At 35.3% G+C, this 23,008-nt stretch overlaps 1 protein-coding gene across 1 annotated transcript in view; it reads left to right on the top strand.

Annotated features, from left to right (window-relative positions):
- Positions 1-23,008, top strand: part of KCNU1 (potassium calcium-activated channel subfamily U member 1) — a gene marked incomplete at both ends in the record, with an annotated part of 145,251 nt that overhangs the window by 19,027 nt on the left and 103,216 nt on the right. Inside the window, 8 exons of the mRNA XM_084232597.1 lie at positions 1,261-1,336; positions 4,235-4,405; positions 5,945-6,036; positions 10,161-10,271; positions 13,047-13,152; positions 14,528-14,610; positions 16,075-16,144; positions 21,237-21,389. Coding sequence (XP_084088723.1) covers positions 1,261-1,336; positions 4,235-4,405; positions 5,945-6,036; positions 10,161-10,271; positions 13,047-13,152; positions 14,528-14,610; positions 16,075-16,144; positions 21,237-21,389 — 862 coding nt within the window. The remainder of the gene's footprint in view (positions 1-1,260; positions 1,337-4,234; positions 4,406-5,944; positions 6,037-10,160; positions 10,272-13,046; positions 13,153-14,527; positions 14,611-16,074; positions 16,145-21,236; positions 21,390-23,008) is intronic.

The following is a 23,008-nucleotide window of genomic DNA, read 5'->3' as shown; positions in this document are numbered from 1 at the left end:
CTTCTCTGTTGTGTAGTTACAATCCTTAAGTTCATTTAGACTTTAATTCTGGACTGAACATGTGCAACCCCCACCCCTCCAATCAAAACAATACAGAGGCTATATTCTAACACTTTTGTTTCTAGGTCTCAGGACTCTCTCCTGCCTAGAAATATAGGTGTATTCCTCCGAGTGTGAGGGCTGCCCAGAAGAAGCAGTAAAACATTTCTTATAGAAATAGTGACCATGTGCCTCAGAAAAAATACCTCTGAGCAACAATATTTCTAAGGCGTGAAGCTGCTGGGTCTCATGTAACCTACTCAAAATCTCCATGTCTCTATATTTTCACTAGAAACTTCAAATTCAACAGACCAGGTGGATTTCACTGCTAAATGTTTATGTGCTAATGGGATCAGGCAGGGGTATTCTTGTGTGCTAGGTGGCCCTGTTTGAAAACCACAGAGATTTCAGATCAAAGATCCCGATATGAACTAGAAATAAGAGAATATATCTCTGTGATCTCTCGAAAATGTCATTTTGCAAGCCTACTCTCCGGATTCCTAGGATACTGCATTTTGTACTATTACTAGATAATGCAACAACCTATTAAGCTGATTTTATGACAAACCACATAATGGTATTTTTAAAAAGCACATAATAGTATGTTTTAAAAAGCAATGTAAAATGAGGCTAGTGGCTATCAGCCAAATCTGCACTTTATTGAACAAATGTGTGATAGGGTGTGTTTTAGTGTGTGCATCTCAAACTCTATTAAGAATATGAATCAAGGGCCTCCCCGGTGGCGCAGCGGTTGAGCGCTGGGTTGCGAAGCTGCCCGCAGCCTCTGCAGCGCTGGTTCGATCCCCAGCTGCTCCCCGGCCACCGGAGGCGGGTCCCACATGGCGCGCAGACCTCTCCTGCCGCCCGCTGCTCCCCTCAGCAGTGTACTTCGGCCCTTCTGCCTGCTCTGCTCCCCGCTCTGGCTCTGGTGAATTCTCTCACCCTCCTGCGCTTCTGACTGTACCCAGTGTTTGTATGAATAAATAAATAAATCTTAAAAAAAAAAGAATATGAATCAAGTAGAGGATCTTGTAACAATGCAGATCTGTAGGTCAAGGGTTGCACCTGGGGTTCTGCATTTCAAACACCCTCCAAGGCAATATCATTACTTCTAGCCCATGAACCACACTTTGAGGACTAAGGTTTTAGAGGATGAGTGAGGTATTTGTGTTATTCTGGAACTTGTTAGGACCCAACAGTTCTTTGTCTTTCTTTTTCTAGCACTTCAATAAAGTTTTCCAAGCTGTTATCAATAGTTCTCAGTACCTGGTTCACTGCTGCAGGATTCATTCATCTGGTAAGCGTCTCATGAAACTTTCTATATGTTGCCTGGCAGCATGTATGCCCATCCTCTGAAAAAATGGGATGTAAACCTGAACTTCTACCTCAACTCTGTAACCAGCATGAGTTAATCTTTCTAATCCCCCAGGTTCTTTCCATCCCCATGTTTCTCACAAATACGTATTTCCTACTCTCAAGATATGTGAATCTAATGAGCTCACCATTCAAAAGTACAGCAATAGGAAAAAATTATCACTATATTTTCATTAGTGTTCCAGAATTTTAAAAAAGAATAAAGAGTCAAATAAATGAAAAGCCTGGAGAATTGTGGGGGAAGGAATTGCTGAGTTGCAGAGAGGAACTTTGGGGCTTTTTTGGTTCTCCTAAAATCAATCTGCATATGTAGTTGCCTCCTTTGCCCGTAAAAAAGCTAGATCTTATTCCACACAATCAACAATGTAACAAATGGATTTCAACCATAGAAAAGAAACTGCACTTTGTTGCCCAAAGGACAGTTGAGGAACAGTCATTAGCAAAGGCAGAAATTAAAGTGGGATATTAAAAGCCCACAGAGGTTTTTGAAAAAACACAACAAAAAATATTTAGCAGAAGTCTGTTTTTGCTCAAATCTTTCTCTAAAAATTAATTAAAACAATAACAAAGAGGAAAACTGTGTAACACCATATCTAGTTCACCAAGAAAAATGTCAAATGCCAAATGCAAATTATGATAGGAACCTTGAAGAAATATGAAGATAGTCACATCCTTCCTCATTATAAAGCAGGAGAGAGATTTCTCTGAAAAGTAGTGTCAATGCCATAAAGGTGGATCTCTGGATCTGGGATTTGACTGAGGCAACTGGGCCCACCATGGGAGCAGCGATCACTGTTGTCCCTGCAGAGACCCTCCCATATCACAGAACTGTAGGCAAGAGAATGCTGAAGGAGAAACCATGATAACAGGACTCTCTTTTGACTTCAGTAACCATCAAACATGGATGCTCAGGCTTAAGGTAGTCTACATACATATTTTATTTGATATACTTATTTTTAAATTTTCTGTGTTCTATTTATTTTTATTATTTGCTAACTTTTATGAAAAACTAAAATAAAAACCCAAGATTCCTTGGGAAGAGACAAAGTTCTGGTAACCTGCTCTGCCATGGTCATCAGCAGTTATAGCCAAAGACCTGCTGTTCCTTTTAGCTAGCAAGTGTTCTTGGATTGGGCACAATCCCCCTCCAGTCTCACTTTGAATCACTTAAGTCTCTTGCTCAGTCCCTCTAAGCGTGTGAACATACACCCATTCTGGTCATCTAGTCTCCCATATTAGGAGGCATCTAGCAATGATGCAGGCAGAAAAAGAAAGAGAAACAGTCAGATGGCTTGTGGCTTAAGAGAATCCATGATCTGTCACACCAACATGTGGGATGGTCAAAACCCAAAACAACTGTAATGCGGAGCAAAGAAAATAGCAGATTTTATTGAGAGGATATTTGAAATGATAAAAATTAACACTATTTTTGTCACAGCTCACCATCTTCCCATATCCACACTGTTCTTCAGCCTAAAATTGATGCCATTCAAAGATAAGTATTAGATAATAATCAATAAGAGCCCATGCTTAAATGTTGCCAAAATGAGCAGTGCGGATGGTGGAGGAGGGGAGACAGCAGGATAACAATGGTCACAGGATAGAACAGTTATAGGCACAGCAATCGCAAAGAATAAGGCCTTCATAGTAGAGAAATGTACATAGCAAAGCATCATAATTATGGAAAATTATAATTAAAATGAGGAAAATAAGGTTTTGAAAGATTATTAAACAGTAGCAGTTGAAAAACAGGTTGAAAGATAACAGAGAAAAAGAAAAAGTATACTGCAGAGCAGAAAACTAGATAAGAGAGCCCAAAATGCAAGAAATGTGGAAAAAATATGCTCTGATACATGGTCAACAGGACTGAAGCAAAAATACTGACATGGAAAAGAACAAAGAAGCTTAAATGATTGTAGAGAGGAAACATGAAAGATGGACATTATTGTTACTAAAAAAGAGCTAAAAGCAAATGCTATAACAGAAAAAAAAAATTAAATAGTCTTTAATCTTAGATTAAAGGGTATATTGTAACCCAGGAAAAATAACCCTAAATTATTTATCCCAAGCATATTTTGGAATAGTTACTAATCTTTAAAGACAAGGAGTGTATGCAGACAAAACAAGTTCTAAGGAGAAAAAATGAAATGTCTCAGATTTCTTGGCAACATCAATCCATACAGGAAAATGATGGAGCAATGTCTGTGAAGTTTGTGTGAAATAAAGTGTAAACTATCCTGCCATGTTAAGTGCTCAGGAGAAAGTAATACCTTGGAACTCCTTCAAAGAAAATATATCTCAATAAAATCCCAGGTGAATCCAAACTAAGAACTCAAGAGTGAGGAAACCATTATAAAAATTAATAGAAGGTGATTGCTGAATGAATTTAAGATAGAAAGAAGGCAGAACCAAGAGAATTTGCATTACAGACTAGAACACACACGTGTAATGTAAAGATATAACTAATACAAATGATGGGGAAGTAAGAAGATCTGGGAGAGTGTGCTTTTATCATCTCATAACATTTTATTTAAGTGGAAAGATACAGTTTAAAAATACAGTTTTGAAATATGGCATTAAAAATAAATAATAATTTGACATCTTAACATTAGTCCATATCCCATCTGGGATTATAGTGGCAAAGCTAACGTGGCCAAGAGGAAGGGCAGGGTGGACAGTACACAGGCAGGAAGCTGAAAGCATTTTGAGAAGTGAGGAGGGATTTGCAACTCTAAAATATTACTCCCAAAGAGAGTGAATTAAGCCTTAGAGGTTATTGAAATTATCAGAGAACTTTCCTGAGTCTTCTCTCTTTGGACAGGTGGAAAATTCTGGTGATCCCTGGCTCAAAGGTACAAATTCACAGAATATATCCTATTTTGAGTCCATTTACCTGGTGGTGGCAACAACATCAACTGTTGGCTTTGGAGATGTGGCAGCCAAGACATCCCTAGGACGGACCTTCATCATGTTCTTCATTCTAGGGAGTTTGGTGAAGAATTTTTTTTTAATTATCTATTGACTATAGTAGCTACAGGGACCAAAAATATCAATTAATAGAAGTGAAGAACTGTAGGTTTGCATTGTTCAGCGCAGGTGTCAGATGAGAAGGAAAAGACACAGATTCCCTATTATCCAAAATTCATGCCCTTGAGTATATATTGTAATTGCTTAGGTGCCATGGATAAAAGATGGTAGAGTCAGGAGAGCATATGTTCTCTATTATCATCTAAAGTGACTTAAGCAACCCCACTTCATTATTTTGCCCACTGAATAGTCTTTCTTCTATAGAGCAAACTTTTAATTATTTTTTAAAAAATATTTATTTATGCATACAAGAACTGGAGTACAGGCCAGAGGTGTGTGTTGGGGGTGAGAGGATTCACCAGAGACAGAGTGGGGAGCATAACAGGTGGATTGATTGAAATACACTGCTGAGGGGAGCAGCAGGCGAGGCAGGAGAGGTCTGCTGTGCCCTGTGGGTCACCTCCCTGACCAGGGATTGAACTCTTGCTGCAGTGGCTGCAGATAGCTTTGTAGTGCTGAGATTTACCCCCTTGCACCACCAAGGAGGCCCACATTTAAGTAAGTTTTGTTCATTCCTACCCAAATAAGTAAGCTGTCTCACACAAGCATTTTTTTTAATTAATAAATTTTATTTTTATATTCCCCATACAATTGCAATCCCCCCATTCTGACCCCAATCCCTCCCCTCCCGCCCCCCACCCCCAAAAAAGTGTCTCTGGTTCATAGTTTTTGTTGATTTTGATTTTCACTTTCTTATAGTTATTCATTTTCCTGGTCCCTTATTTAAGTTTTCTAGATCCCTGCTATGAGTGAGACCATCCAGTATTTTTCTTTTTCTTTTTGGCTTATTTCACTGAGCATGATCCCTTCCAGCGTCATCCATGTTGCTTCAAATTGCATGTGTTTATCTTTTTTGAATGCTGAGTAATATTCCATGGTATATATGTACCACATCTTCTTGATCCAGTCATCTATGGGCATTTTATTTCAGATAAGCAATCATCCTTGTTTAGTCAAGTAGCTGATAAGGACAAAGGAAGCCTTTTCATTTAATGATTTTAATTTAAATTCCTTGAAATCATAACAAGAAATTCTCTACTCCACCTTTCTGATACTGCCAGACTACATTATCACAACTGCACATTTTCAATCATTTTCCCTTAATCACACTCTGTACCACATAATTTTATTTTTTACAGGGTCCCCAATAAGAATCAAGTCAGAGTCAAAAGGGCAAAGTGATGAGGGGGAAAATTGGCAGGGAGGGTGCTTTGCTGTAAATCTGCTCAAATCATTTTCAATGTTTAAAATCATTTTGTTAAATTTTAGCCAAAGGCAAAGGCTAAAAGTAAGAAAGAAAAATAGTCTCTCTTTTATCATATAGCTCTTAATAATGCCCCTCTTAATAAAGTGCTTTATATTTTATTTATCTTTCATAATCTCATAATATTGGAATATCCTTGAAAAATAATAAATTCTAACATTTAATTTGCTATCATTTTAGGTATTATTTGCAAACTATGTCCCTGAAATGGTGGAATTTTTTGCTAATAAGAGAAAATATACCAGTTCCTATGAAGTGGTCAAAGGAAAGAAGTAAGTTCTTTACTTAGCTTTCAAATTATAATTTCTATAATTTGAGATATTTTTTAGTCATAAATTTCTAATTATCTGTTGTCTGGCCTATGTGGATATATTGAAAAAATCCTCCATTAGTTTATTATTATTATTTAATATATTTTATTTTATATAATTCTTACATCATTTTTCATTTTTGCAAAGTGTGTGCATTTTTCATTTTGGTTATATCCCCCATACAATTCTACCCCCCTTATTTTGACTCTAATTCCTCCTCTCCTCCCCCCACCTCCCCGTAGTGTGTCTCTGGTTTATAGTTGCTTGTTGATTATGATTTTTTTCTTTATTTAGGTCTCTTATTTAGGTTTTCTAAATTCCTGCTATGAGTGAGACCATCCAGTATTTTTCTTTTTCTTTCTGGCTTATTTCGCTGAGCATGATCCCTTCTAGCGCCATCCATGTTGCTGCAAATTGCATGAGTTTATCTTTTTTGATTGCTGAGTAATATTCCATTGGGTATATATACCACATCTTCTTGCTCCAGTCATCTATTTTTGGTCACTTGGGTTGTTTCCATAGCTTAGCTATTGTAAATAGTGCTGCTATAAACATAGGGGTGCAGGTGCCCTTTGAAATTAATGTTTCTGTGTCCTTTGGGGAAATACCTAGGAGTGGAGTTGCTAGATCATACGGAAGCTCTATCTTTAGTAGGTTGAGGAATCTCCATACAGATTTCCATAGTGGTTGGACCATTTTTCACTCCCACCAGTAGTGTAGGAGAGTTCCTTTTTCTCCACATCCTTGCCAATGTTTGTTGTTGCCAGATTTTTTTTAATATGTGCCATTCTCACTGGTGTAAGATGGTATCTCATGGTAGTTTTGATTTGCATTTCCCTGATTACAAGTGATGTTGAACATTTTTTCATACGCCTGCTGGCCATTTGCATTTCCTCTTTGGAGAAGTTTCTTTTTAGCTCTTCTGCCCATTTTTTGACTGGATTATTTTCTTTGTTTTTTTGAGTTTCATCAGCTCTTTGTAGATTTTTGTGATCAGTCCTTTATCATTAGTGTTGTGTGCAAATTTTTTCTCCCAGTCGGTGGGGTTTCTCTTTGTTTTGGTTATTGTCTCTTTTGCTGTGCAGAAACTCTTTAATTTGATGTAGTCCCAGCTGTTTATCTTTGCCTTCACTATCACTGCTTTGGATGATATGTCTGTAAAGATATTTTTGAGGTGCATGTCATGTAGTATTTCACCCGTATTTCCTTCTGTATATTTTATGGTTTCGGGTCTTATGTCTAGTTCTTCAATCCATTTTGAGTTGGTTTTTGTGCATGGTGTGAGGTAGTAGTCAAGCTTCATTCTTTTGCATGTAGCAACCCAGTTTTCCCTACACCATTTATTGAACAAACTTTCTTTGCTCCATTGCATATTCTTTGCTCCTTTGTCAAAGATTAGTTGACTGTAAATCTATGGGTTTATTTCTGTATTTTCTATTTGGTTCCATTGGTCTGTGTGTCTGTTCCTGTTCCAATACCATGCAGTTTTGATTATTATGGCCTTGTAGTGATGTGTGAAATCTGGGAGTGTGATGCCTCCATTCCCTTATTTTTTTTTTTTCAGGAGAGCTTTGGCTATTCGGGGTTTTTGGTGGCTCCATATGAATTTCATCAATATTTGTTCTATTTCTTTGAAGAATGTCATTGAAATTTTTATTGGAATCGCACTGAATCTGTAAATTGCTTTTGGTAGGAAGGCCATTTTGATAATGTTAATTCTTCCAATCCATGGGCAGGGGATGTCTTTCCATTTCTTTGTGTCTTCTTCTATTTATTTTAACAGTGCTTTGTAGTTTTCTTTTGTATAGGTACTTTACCTCTTTTGTTAGGTTTATTCCCAAGGATTTGATTTTATTTTGTTTCAATAAGAGAAAGGTATGGTTTTCTTGATTTCTTTTCGTTCAGATTGATTTGTATAGAAAGGCTACTGATTTTTGTGTGTTGATTTTGTATCCTGCCACTTTATTAAACTGATGGATTAGTTTAATTAGTTTTCCTGTGAGGTTTTTGGGGTTCTTTGTTTATATTATCATATCATCTGTGAATAGTGATAATTTGACTTCTTCCTTGCCTATTTGTATTCCTTGTATGTCTTTCTCTTGTCTTATTGCTCTGGCTAGGACTTCCAATATTATAAGAAACGCAGTAGTGAGAGTGGAAAAGTCCTCCATTAGTTAAAGGGGTTTTTGTTAGAACAAACACCATAGGAATATAATATTTACTACTTGATGCAAACTACTATGTAGGTATCCGCATGAGCAGAAATCAACTAAAACAAAAGATAATGTTGTCATTCACTGTCATTTATTGATTTAAGCAATATTTCTATGTTCTTTATCATTAACTATTATCTATTACTTATTATCATAATCATTTTAATCATAACTTTACATGATGGATCAATTTTCCCCTCACCATCATCCCTTGTCTCTCCTTGTCCCTTACCCCTAATAATCCTCAGAGCCTTCATGGTGTTATTGATGGTATTTATTGAAATCTACCACATTTTGAGTGTATTTTACATTATCAAGTTATCTTCTATGTAAATGTCCAGTATTTGTTATTACTATTTTGACTTGCTTTACCACACATATTTCTCTCAAACTCTGTCCATTTTGTTGAAAATGGTTTCAATTTATTCTTTCTTATGACTGTATAGTATTCCATGGTATGGATTCACGGCATTTTCTTAATCCAATCATCAGTTGTCTGTTTCTTTGCCCCAGTTATTGTAAATAATGTTGCTATGAACATCAGGGAACACATGGGTTTTTTTTTTTTGTTGAGTGTTTCATATTCTTTGGATATATACCCAATAGTGGGATTGCTGAGTCATGTATTTATAAAACAATTTGAGCAAGATGGACATTCTTTTTGCTTTAAAGATTTGATAAAATTGATTTGTAAAATCAAGAAGTAGAATAGAGATTATACTGCTCTGAGACTTGTCTCAACACAGTTGGATGAAAACTATGGTTGATCAAAGAGTATGGGGGGGAAATTAAAAATAAATAATGAAATGAATGGGAAAAATTAAGTAAGCTAGATAAGCCAAAATTTGACCCCAAAGAAGGGATATAGAACATGTGCAAAATCACCTGATAATATCTGGAAAATTTAAGGTTACCTGGCTAAAATTAAAATTGTAGTTGATTTAAGTGATGATTGGCGGGAAGGTAGCTTCTTTAAATACATTAAGTCTAAAGAAATTAGCAGTTACTGTTCACCATCAAAGTTACATGTATCAATTTTTGCCCCCATCCTAGAGGTCTCTCTTTTAGACTGCTTTTTTTTTTTTTGGATTACTAGATAGTTTACATGTGGAAATACCTTAGAATCCAGTGCTACCTGAGTCACACAATAGTGGGAAATTAATGAACCATCAGAGCCTCAGTTATTCCTCAATGAAAACATGACTGTGCCAGCCAATCTGATTTCAATGAAAAATTATGTGAAATAACATGCATGGGCCAGACCATGATCAGTTAGAGATAACTATAAAAAGAGTCTAGAATTTTAATAGCTGTTGTTGTATTCATTAAAAACTATGTCATTCAATGTGTGGCACCATACCCTGCATGAGATGAACTGGACAATAATCTGACACTTCTTTTCATATTGGAGATGCAATACTTTATGTTGCTATTTTTAAAAGGTGGATGATTTAAATCATCAATTTAATCAATTAAATCAATTTAAATCAATTTAATCAATTTAAAGTAAACTTTAAGTAAATTGTCCATCTCTTAAGTGTTAGCAGGAAGATAGTCTTGTTCCTCCAATGAGCTGCCTCATATTTTGTTTTTTTTTTTAAATTTTTATTTATTTCTCACAGAAGAACTAGATATAAACCAGAGGTGCAGGGCTGAAAGGATTCACCAGAGACAGAGTGGGGAGCAGAATAGTTGGATTTACTGAAATACACTGCTAAGGGGAGCAGCAGGTGAAACAGGAGAGGTCTGCTGCACCATGTGTGGGTTAGTTCCATGGCAGGGGATCAAACCCAGGCCATAGTGGTGATAGCAGTGATACTCAACCACTAGGCCACCAGGGAGGTCCATTCCTCACATGTTCTTGTTCCCTAGGTTTATTGTAGTCTGTGGAAACATCACTGTGGACAGTGTGACTGCTTTCCTGAGGAACTTCCTCCGTCATAAGTCTGGGGAGATCTACACTGAGATTGTTTTTCTGGGAGAGTAAGTGTATTTGTGTGGTCCATGGGTTCTAATTTAATGCTGTAATTTGTGTGAATATATTCAGTAGAAGAAACTTACCCTGTAATACTTATAGAAACTATAAGAAATAATAAGCAAAAGGAAAGGCAGCCTCAGGATCTGAGTTAACTTTTGAAAATATTCTGAAGTATATCTTGCAATATGTTTTCCTGTGTATGTCCTAATATTATTTTAGTGGTTCTGTATAATTTAGGCTTTACACTTACTATTATAAAGGATGTAGTTTTGTGCACATATCTGGTACATTTTATAGTTATTAATTCTCAGAACTGGAAATGTGAAATTCAAATATAGAAACAGTAAGAATTGTTTTTGCTGATGATTTTTGTTCTATGCAGTTTACCATTCCACAAGCTGAGTACAAATCAAATAGTTTATAAAACACTGGGAAATGTATATTTTGTACAAAAAAGATATTTAAGTAGGTAAAATAGTTTCTCATTGTTTTATTTTATAATTTTGTTTCCAATAGCTGTGTTTTGAAAATTTTGCTTTCCTTTTGAAATACCTCATATCTTTTATCTTCTTTCTATTAGGATGGTCATATGTTGCTGTGTTGATTTTTAAATATATTTTGATGTTAGCTCTTTTATGTCATATGCTGTAGATATTTTGTCTCCTTCTTTACTTTTCAGTTTTTGGTGTGATTTTATTTTATTACAGAAACATTTGACTTAACATGTACCACACACCATGCTTCTTGCTTTGCTGACATTCTTAGACCTCTCTGTCCTAGATATATTGCTCTAGAATTTTTTTTTTAAGATTTATTTATTTATGCATACAAAAACTAGGATGTAGACCAGAGATGCGGGGAATGAGAAGATTCACCAGAGACAGAGTGGGGAGCAGAACAGGTAGATCTAGTGAAATACACTGCTGAAGGGAGGAGCGGGCGAGACAGGAGAGGACTGCTGTGCCATGTGGGTTGCTCCGTGGTTCTCTGGGGATTGAACTCTGCTGCAGTGGCTGGCAATAACTTGATATTGCTGTCTTTAACCCCTGTGCCACCACGGAGGTCCGCTCTAGCATTTTTATATTGTCATATAGTAACTCTAAATATGTAAGCAATCTGTAACTGGTTCTATGTAATCTGTGTACACATCATGCAAGCTGTGTACTCATTCATTTTTATTTTTCCAAATGGTTAATGTCTAAACATTAATCACTAAATAAGTCAGCCAGATCTGAAACATTGATTTTATATAGGATTTTGAAATTTTGATTTTATATAGGATTATATATTAAATCACCTCAACCTTTATACACTTTATAGTTTAACACTCTATTTTTTACACTATACCATAATCTGTCCACCATAACTTTGGGACCTCATATGTGAGTCAAACATGTAAACATTTTTAAATCTTTTATTATTTACTATTGATAGGTAGTCAATACTTCTGCTTCATCTCATTGTTATGCCTTTTTTTTATTTTTAGTAAGTTGTGCATTATTTTAATATTTAGTTAAAAGTAGTAGAAAAATACCCAAACAACTAATGATAAGAGGCTGATATTAACCTTTATTGTGATCAGAGATCATACTGTGTACAGATACTGTTTTTTTTGCAATGTAATGATAATTTATTGACATAGTAAATTGTCATTTTAATGAATATTTGTGTACTCTTGAAAAAGATTATTCACAATATCCAAAGTATAGAAACAACCCAGCTGTCCATGAATGGATTAATGGATAAAAATGCATTACACAAACACACACACACATGAAATCCTATCATTTGTGACAACATGTATAAACCTGGAGGACACAACGTTAAGTGAAATAAGTCAGACAGAGAAAGACAAACACCATATAATATCCCTGATATCTGGAAAGTAAAAAAAAAAGTCAAATTCTTAGAAATAGTAAATTAAAAGCTTATCAGAGGCTGGGGGCTGGGGAAACAGGAAGTTTGGTAAAAGTGTAAAAGTATATATATTTTCAGATTTAACATGGATATGATCTGAGAATCTAATGTGTAACATAGTATTGCAATACTGTATTATTTATTTCAAATTTGCTGAGAGTAGAATTTAAATATGTCACCCTCCAAAAAATGTAAACACGTGATTTAATTGATGTATCAGTTAATGGGGGGATCCCGCATTACAATGTAATTGTATATCAGATCTTCGTGCTGTACATTGTAGATATCATAGCCTTATTTGTCAATTATACCTTAATTAGGTGAAAAAAAAAGAGAAAAAGATTACATATCCAAGATGTTATTTGTAGAATTTATAAATATGAAACTTGATTGTTTTTTCTGCTTGTGGCATAAATAATTAAGAAATATATTAAAACATCTATTTAGGTTGGCAGACTTACCAATTTCTCTGTCTAGTTTTGTCAATTTCTTCTGCAATATTTAGAAGTTATTGAATTCATTGTGTTTTTAAAAAGCTGTCTTTTGAATAATTAAATTATTTTCATTTTATACTGAACTTCCTCACACTTAGTTAAATTTCCCCTTTTTAAATAAGCATTAACCTGATGTTTTTTTCTTATCACTATGATTGATTAAACCTAAGAATTAGGTCCATCCTTGTAATTAGGCTAGAGGTGTCAGCATAACCTAGCCATATAAATGAATAATCACAGATGCTTATTTCCACGAGGAGATTAGGGTTTCTATTAAATGCTCTAAGTAAATGTAACAATCACTAAATCACAGTCACTTATCTTTTTTTTTAATTATTACTCACTTTTGGCACTACATTGTTTGTCTAGAGTTCCTCCGTCTTTGGAATTGGAGACCATACTTAAATGCTACTTGGCCTACACAACGTTTATTTCTGGATCTGCACTGAAGTGGCAGGATCTAAGGAGAGTTGCGGTAAGATTCACTTCTTCTTGTATTTTTCCTAAGCTGCAACAATTAAGATGAGAGGACTTATTGCTCTTTCAAAAAATATTGCTTGAAACCCTTAAATTAGGGAAAATATGATGTCCTCAATTTTAAAAACTGATCATAGCACTAATATAGCAAATGACCACCAAAATCTCCTTGACAACCATCAAGCCAACCTCACTGTTTACCTAGATATATATTTAAATTATTTCACCAAATTCTCTATCTAAATACTTGTGTTTTGGGTCTCCCTGGTAGTGCAGCGGGTTGAGAACCACGCTGTGAAGCTGTCTGCAGCCTCTGCTGTGCAGGTTCGATTCCCAACTGGCCAGGGAGAAACCCAAATGGCGCGGCAGACCTCTCCTGTCTCGCCCACTGCTCCCCTCAGCAGTGTCTTTGGTCTGTCTGCCTGTTCTCTTCCCCGCTCTGTCTCTGGTGAATTCCATCACCCTCCCACGCCTCTGACTGTAGCCCAGTTCTTGTATAAATAAATAAATTTTTTAAAAAAGATTTAAAAAATAGTTGTGTTTTATCAGTCTAGGAGACATGAAAAGTAGATAGCAAAAGTGTATTTCATCATGCCATCTAAATAAGATTTTTACCAGATAACAGATTTCTAAGAGTCCATCAGCTTTTACCAACTTTTCCTAAGCACACCAATGTGGCTTCTGATAGAAGAAACATGAAGGAAAACTGCAGAGATCACATTAAAGTTGAGACTAAAACTAATGAGCATCAGATAACCCTCCAGAAAGCTTTCATTTAAGATCAGTCAGTCTTCTCATGTTTCAGGTTTCACAGCATTATATAAACCAAAAACCTTCTGCTTTTTTAATGCAGAGCTCTAGAGAGTTGATATAAAGAATTGAAGCAGAAAATGTGCTGTAACTTGGAATTATAAGCACCAATTCCAATAATTTTCTAGAACCTTAAGATTCATAATTCACTAATATTGAATGGCTGTTTACTTTGGGTCAAGCAGACTTCCCACTCCTCAATTCTTTGCTGCCTGAAAGAGAAATAAATATACAGGCAATTGCTTAAAAAGATCCCATTATTTATTGCTAGGCATAAATCACCAGTAAAACATAAGTATATCCTTTACCTATTTTAAAGCAATCTTATATCTATCTTGGAGACCCTATGCCCTGGCCCATCTGCTTGTAGCCCTCATGGTCCTTGCAGTGTCTGCAGAACTATGATCCTGATGTAAAGACATTCTTGTCACAACTCGTTTGCAGTTGTATCCTCTTTCTTATTGAAAAATGTATGGTGAAACCATAAGAAAGCTCAAAAGGGGAACCCTAGCACATTACCCATGTGTTTAACAAGATGGCTGTTGTTTAATATTGAAGAATAGGTGGAATCTGCCGAAGCATGCCTGATTATAGCCAACCCTTTGTGCAGTGACTTACATGCTGAAGACACTTCAAACATCATGAGGTAAGAAGGTGGCACTGTGTATTACATGCCCCAATATTGACTTTATTTGTACTTCTTTAAAATAAAGACTAGTACATAGCAAAAAATAAATTAAAAAAACTAAATAAAGAGATATAACATGTTAAAAAAAAGACTAGTACATAACATTTATCAGAAAATGTCATCTGTCATAATATTCAGTTTATGATGTTCCCAATTCTAACTAATTGTTTGTCCCCAGGTGCTGCAAAATAGTGTTTAAAAGGAGAAAGGAAGTTAAAATAGGGTATCCTGAGTATCTGTGTTTTTCTCCATATACTTTCCTGAAGTTTCATATGGATACTAGCTATCTAAGTCTAAAAAGCAAACATGCAAATAGCTGATAACTGCTCAGATAATAACACAATTAATATCTATAATGTTATTTAGGAAACACCATAAAACAAATACATATGTCACTTAGAATTTGTGAGCCAAATTATATTTTATTTCTTGGGGTTTTTTTCTCCAGTAGTTTTGGTGAAAGATTCTATATGGTTCAGGATGATCTCCTTGTGATTATTGGAAAGTATTTTCAAGATGGTGAAAGCTAGTATTACATCTGCAACTGTGAAGTATCTTGAGCAGACATTTGACTTGTGGTAAAGGAGTTACACTATTGTTATTATATTGTTGTTATAGTTCAAACATACATAAACTGTTAGTCCCCTGAGCAAAATAAATATACATAGCTGCAAGTGACTTTATAAATAGCAAAAGATAGCTGACCATAATATAGCAAAATGCAGTAAATGTGGCCTAGATCTTAGTTTCTTAATTTGTAAAATGAAAATATGTGACAGTATATGAATTACTTTAACATATAGACAGCTATTCAAACTCTATATGTTTTCCTATAATTATTGTGTTAGCATTTGAAAGCTAAAAAAATATAAAATGTTAACTTCCTTCTTAAGAATTAGGAGTCTCAGGCCTCCCCGGTGGTGCAGCGGTTGAGCACTGGGCTGCGAAGCTGCCCGCAGCCTCTGCAGTGCTGGTTCGATCCCCGGCCACCGGTGAGGGTCCCACATGGCGCGGCAGACCTCTCCTGCCACTCCTGCTACTCCCCTCACCAGTGTATTTCAGTCTGCCTTTTCTGTTCCCCACTCTGGCTCTGGTGAATTATCTCACCCTCTCGCGCTTTTGACTATACCTAGTGCTTGTATAAATAAATAAATAAATCTTTTAAAAAAAGAGAAAGAATTAGGAGTCCCCTAATACAAAGAGCTGACCTTTCCATAGGTTTAGTTTATTGAGTCACTAAAACAATAGCACTCTTCTGTGTGTACATCATTAAACAGAATATTTTGAGAGAACAGCATAGTGATGAACTTTATAATCTATTTTATATGCTTACCTATAGATCAATTTAACTCTAAATTGAATTATATTACAAAGTCATTGAATATGACCCTCCACTGATGAGCATATTTGTTGTTTATGTAGGGTGCTCTCTATCAAGAGCTATTGCCCTCGGACCCGAATCATCATACAGATACTTCAATCCCATAACAAGGTATTATAACATCCTAGTTATCCAATCTACTCTTTTATTCTGTGTAGCTAGATAAACTTATCTAAGTAATATATGAACTTATTACTTTCTAATAGGTCTACACATAAAAAGTTTTTCCCAATCATGGATGGCATTTGGAATATCATTAAAATTGTTAATCACTTAAGAATGTAAATTCAGTAAGAGGTATATCTGCATACTTTAAAAGCACCACTGCCTAGGGGCTGATATCTAATCAGCGTGAATCTAGGTATAGACTGAGATATTCCCATAGGGAGCTGACAGGTCTTGGCACACCCCCACTAGAATGAAAATTAACTCATTGGATCATCACAAAGACTTAAGAGACAACCAAGATCTAGGGCAGGGTTGATTGATTAAGTATATCATTGTCTTAGGCCACTCTTTCAAGACTGGGAGTGGTTGACTATTTTATAAATGCATAGCAACCAACAGAGAGTCAAGATAAATGAAGAAACAGAGTAATATGTTCCAAACAATAAAGCAAGAAAACTTCAGGAGAAGACTTTAATGAAATGAAGATAAATAATGTACCTAATAGAGAATTCAAAGTAACAGTCATAAAGATGTTCACCAAGGTTGAGAGAAGAATGAATGAACAAAGCAAGAATTTCAACAAAGACAGAAAAGATATCAAAAAATGTTAAAGAAATGAAGAGTAGAGTAACTGAAGTGAAATATACAGTAGCAATTTCAACAACAAACTTTGTGAAGAAGAACAAAAGATCAGTAAATCAAATATAAGATAATGGAAGTAACCTAATTAGAGGAGCAGAAAAAAAAAAGAATGAAAAAGAGTGAAGATAACTTAATGGAAGTTCAGAACAACATCAAGTGGACCAACATTCACATGTAATTAAAGGTCAAAAGTTAAATGGAAGGGGGCTTCCTGGTGGCACAGCGGGTTGAAGCTGCCCGCAGCCACTGCAGCACGGGTCTGATCCTGGCTGGCTGCGGAGATACCCACATGGTACAGCAGACCTCTCCTGTCTCTCCCACTGCTCCCCTCAGCAGTGTATTTCAGTCCATCTGCCTGTTCTGTTCCCCACTGTGCCCCTGGTGAATCCTCTCACCCTCCTGCGCCTCTGGCCTGTAACCCCAGTTCTTGTATAAAAATAAATAATAAATTTTTATAAAAAAAGTTAAATGCAAGGATAGAATTTTAAAAACAACAAGAGAAAAATAAAATGCATATAAGGGAACATCTATATAGATATACTTCCATTACCTTATATTAGGAGATATTTTATTGGATACTTTGCAGGCCAGAAAGGACTGGATGATATACTCAAAGAATGAAACAGTAAAACAATGCCTACAAGAATACTCTACCCAACAAAATTGTCATTTAGAATTGTGAGCCTCCTGGGAGTAACAAAGAAATACCAATAGTAGATACACAAAAGATTAAGAAAAAGGAATCTAAGCACACCACTACAAAATTTTACAATCACAAAGGAAAGAGCAAGAGAAGAAATAAAGAGAGGAATTAAAAATAATTAATGAATGATTATAGATACATATCTATCAGTAATTACTTTAAGGGTAAACAAACTAAAAGAAGATACAGGGGATTAAACAAAAAAATAAGACTCACCTAGATGCTGCCTATAAGAGGCCCAAAGGTAAGGACTGAATGTGGAAAGATGGGAAAAGATATCCCATGCAAATTGCAGCCAAAAGATTCCCAAGATAAATAAACTTATACCAAACAAAATACACTTTAAAACAAAGACTGTAATATAAGACAAGGAAGTTTATTCTATAATAATAAAGGGGTTAAGTTAAAAATGCTGGGATAGCTATACTTATACCAAACCAAAAGAATCTAATGAAACAAGATCTCTCTAAAATGATATAAAGTGGTCAATCAAATTTGTAAGTATTTATTCAGCCAGCATAGGAATGCCTAAATATATAAAGCTAGTATTAACAGACTTAAATGGAGACAATGAGAGCACACATGATAATATGAGGCTTTAACACCCATTTACATCCATGTATAGATCATCTAGACAGAAACTCAATAAGAAAACAACATCCTTATATAACATTATAGACCAGATGGATTTAATGGATTTATTTTATATATGTGTGTGTGTGTATGCAGCATTCCATTGAAAAGCAGCAGAATATATATTCTTCTCAGGCACAAACCAATTTTTTTTGGACACAAAGCAAGTCTCAATAAATTCATGAAGATTAAAATGATAGCAAGCTCTTCTCCAAACACAATGGTATAAAACTAGAAAAAAATATAAAAGGAAAACTCAGAATTTCCCAAATATGTGGAGATTAAACAATGTTACAGAAAAACTAGTTGGTCAAGTAAGAATGTAGAAATTTTAAAAAGTACCTTGAGGCAAATGAAAATGGGCTACAACATATAGAAAATTTTATATGTAGCAAAAGCAGTTATGAGGGATTTCCTACAGAAAAAGGCCTACATGGTGAAACAAGGAAAATCTCAAATGAACAACCTAACTTCATGTCTCAATGAACTAGAATATGAAGAAGTAAAGTATAAAGTTAGCATAAAGAAGAAAATAACAAAGACCAGAGTGGAAACAAATAGGATAGCGACTATAACAATAATAGAAGAATTCAATTTAATTGAAGTTGCATCTTGGAAAAGATAAAATTAAACTTTAAAGATTTATTTATGCATATAAGAACTGGAGTACAGGCCAGATGTGTGTGTGGGGAGTGAGAGGATTCACCAGAGACAGAGTGGGGAACAGAACAGGCAGATGGACTGAAATACATTGCTGAGGGGAGCAAAGGGGGAGTCAGGAGAGGTCTGCTGCACCATGTGGGTATCTCCCTGGCTGGGGATCGAACTCATGCTGCAGTGGCTGTGGATAGCTTCATAGGTTGCATCTTAATGCCTCGCGCCACCAGGGAGGCCCTAAAATTAAACTTTAGATAGACTCAGGAAGAATCAAAGAGAACTCAAACATGATCAGCAATGAGTGTGGACATCACAACTGATACCACAGAAATTCAACGGATCATTAGACATTGCATGAGCAATTACATGTTAACAAGTTAGATATATATTCTAAAAATAAATGGATAAATTCCTAGAAACATACAATCTATCATCATATAGAAAATATTAATTATTAATAAGTAACTTAGAAGTAATTTCTATTATTAGTAAGGACAATCAGTCATCAAAAATTTCAAAACATGAAAAATCCCATGTCCAATTAAAGTCTTGAATATTAGTCCTGAAACCATAAAACTCCTAGAAGAAAATAGAGTTGTAAGCATCCTGCTAGGGTCCTGCAGTTATTTTTTTTTAATTTAGCACCAAAATCAACAAAAGCAAAAAATAAGCAAATGGGAATTCATCAAACTGTAAGTTTTTACATAGAAAAGGAAACCATCAAAGTAAAAAGGCAACCTATGAAATAGGGAAAACCTATTTGCAAATCATACATCTGATAATGTATTAAAATCTAAAAATATATAAAGAACTCATATAGCTCAAGGCTAAATAAAATTTGATTAAGAAATAGATATATGATCTGAATTGACATTGTTTCAAAGAAGACATACAGATGGCAACAGATACATGAAAAGGAGCTCAACATCACAAGTCATGAGGGAAATACAATTGTTTTTTTAAGATATATTTATTTATGCATAGAAGAACTGGGGTGTGGGCCAGAGTTGCAGGGGATGAAAAGCATTCACCAGAGACAGAGTGGGGAACAGAACAAGCAAATTGACTGAAATACACTGATGAGGGGAGCATTGGGTGAGACAGGAGAGGTCAGCTGTGCTATATGTGGGTTAGCTTCCTGGCTGGGAATGGAACTTGTGTTGCAGAAGCAGCCCATAGCTGCATAGTGCTGAGACTTAACCCTTTGCACCACCAGCAAGGTCCCGGGAAATGCACTTATAAACACAATGAGATCACCTTAGAATGACTATTATCAAAAAATTAGGAAATAATAATGTTGCAAGGATGTGGATAAAAGGGAACCCTGTGCATTGCTCGTGGGAATGTAAATTAGTGCAAACAAAGTGGAAATTTTTATGACACATCCTCAAAATTATTTTAAAATTAGAACTACTCTATGCTTCATCAGTTTTACTCCTGGACATTTATTAGGGAAAAAAAAATGAAAACACTAACTTGAAAATAAGTCTGCACTGCCATGTTCATTGAAGCGTTATTTATAATAGCCAAGGCGTGGGAATAGTCCTCAAATTTCATCAATGGATGAATGGATAAAGAAAATGTACACATACACACACACACACACACACACACACACACACACACCTGGAATATTACTCAGATATTCAGATATAAAAAGAACAACATCTTGCCATTTATAACAGCGTGGATGGACATTGACAAATTATGTTGAGTGAAATAAATCAGAAAAAGACAAATATCATATGGGCTTACTTATGTGTGAAATTAAACAGAACAAAACAAAACCTAACTCATAGATAACAGAACAGACTGATGGATTTCACAGGTAGAGGCTGAGGGTGGGGTGTGATTGATGAAGGCATAGGGGAAAATGGGTAAAGATGCAAAAGGTACAAACTTTCAGTTACAAAACAAATCATGGAGACCTAATGTATGGCATGGTCATTATAGTTAACAGTATTCTATTGTATACTTGAAAGTTGCTAAGAGAATAGATCTCAAAAGTCCTCATCATAAGAAAAAAACTTAGAGCTACTGTGGTGATACTCATTAATTACATTTATTATGGTGTTTTACAACATATGCAAATATTGAATCATAATAGTGTATACTGACACTAATGTTATATTCAGCTTTGTCTTACTAAAAGCAAATACCAAAATAATAAAATTATAAATTTGAGGTCAAATTAGACATATTGCAACTCAAGCAATTTTTTTTAAATGAAAGCAGCTGACCACTATCCACTTTTAAATGCTCATTTTTTTTGTTGTTATCACTTCAGTTGTCCTGGGTACAATAATGCTTTCAAGTAATGAGAGAAAGATATCCATCCAGAAAGAACTTTCTCAGAGTGTGTTTATTCCTAATGCATGACCTACTTTCTACCTGAAACAGATGTTTCTGCCAAAGATTCCCAGCTGGAACTGGACTGCTGGAGACAACATCATCTGCTTTGCTGAATTAAAGCTTGGATTTATTGCCCAAGGCTGTTTGGTGCCAGGATTGTGCACCTTTCTAACATCTTTATTTATTGAGCAAAGTGTAAAGGTAACCTTGTAAATTGATGTTGAATTTTGGCTTTATCCCTATGTCTTCACACATTAGTATCAGAAATAGGAAAATAAAAATAAAAAAAGCTAGAAGGCCCCAAGAAATAAGCTTTAACTTCTACTTAAGCTATGGAAGGGTTGAAAGAGCTAGTTTGAAGTCCCAGGCACTACATTGACCTTGGAGTTTTTCTCATTCTTGCCTAAGATATTTATCTGCAAAATAGAAATCTTAACTTCTTTCTACCTGCAGTCTATGATGTCATGAATTCGAATGTATTCATAAATATAGAGACACTTTCAGATATTGAAAGTAGATGTTTAAGTAAGGATTATAATATTTTGGAGAAATCATATACATATAAATTAATTACAAAATAATCAGCACAATAGTAAATAATTATACTCACCAAATAGAAACAACGGAGCTCTTTATAATTAAAATCTAATTTTCCAGGTTATTTTTGGGGAAATTTCATGCAATTTTAAATAGACCACATATTGAGTGCCTACAAAGTGTGCTGTATTTTTAATACATTATGCTTTTCCCCTCAATGGTATTTCAAGACTTGGTGATGGGTTAGTGGAGGTAACTAACATGATTGCATTGTAAGTTATTAAGTAGCACAGCTAGGCTAACAGTTTGGTATCTACACACAATCTCCCGTATCAGTTCCTTGATAGCTTTGTCGGAGACAAAATAAGTGACTGAAAGAAACTTGCACAAAGGTTTCCAAATGCATCTGGATGAAATGTCCAAGAAAAGGTGTTCTAACCCTCGTGGGACCAATTATCCCCTTGTCCAAAGCCTCTCCAGAAAGTGCTTTTATTTCCATTTAACGACAAGTCCACATCTCCCTTTCCTTTTTCTCTGTTTCCCTCTTGGCTTCTCTTTTGCACTTGATTTCCTCTGTTCAATAAATTAAAAATATGTGTACATCTTTTCCTGTTGCTTCACTGATGCTATTAAGGAAAAGCAAAAGAGATGTTAACAGTAACAATTCTTTTATATTTATTTATATTTTACATCATTGTTCATTTTTGTACAATGTATGCTGTCACCTTCCAGGTGTAGTTCCCATAAAATTCCCAACATCAATTCACCCATGCACCATCACCCTGGTCTTGTGCTCTCTCCTACCGTTTTGATCCCTCTCCCTACTCTTCCCCTGCTGAATGTCTCTTATTTTAATTTTAATTTTATGTATTTATTAATTAATTTTATTTATGTATTAATTAATTATTATTTTCCCTGATCCCTTATTTGATTCCCCTATATTCCTCTTATAAATGAAACCATCCAATATTTTTTTTTTCCTTCTGGCTTATTTCACTTCCAGCTCCTTCCATGTTGCTGAAAATGGCATGAGTTTACCATTTTGATTGCTGAGTAATATTCCATTGTATATATATATACCACATCTTCTTGATCCAGCCATCTGTTTTGGGGCATTTGAGATTTCTTCTATGAATGTGGGGAGGTATCACATTCAGCTGAATAGGGACTGAGCCCTGATACCATCACAAGGAAAATGCTTTGATCTTCACTTAGTGGTGTGAAGATCACTCTGTATGGTCCTGGGAATGACTTGTAGGGAAATTGTCTTTGCCTCTGCTGTA

The sequence above is a fragment of the Talpa europaea genome (assembly GCF_964194135.1).
Source record: "Talpa europaea genome assembly, chromosome: 4".
Taxonomy (NCBI): domain Eukaryota; kingdom Metazoa; phylum Chordata; class Mammalia; order Eulipotyphla; family Talpidae; genus Talpa; species Talpa europaea.
Note: the sequence above shows the minus strand (reverse complement) of the source record. Positions and strands in the feature narration are given on the sequence as shown.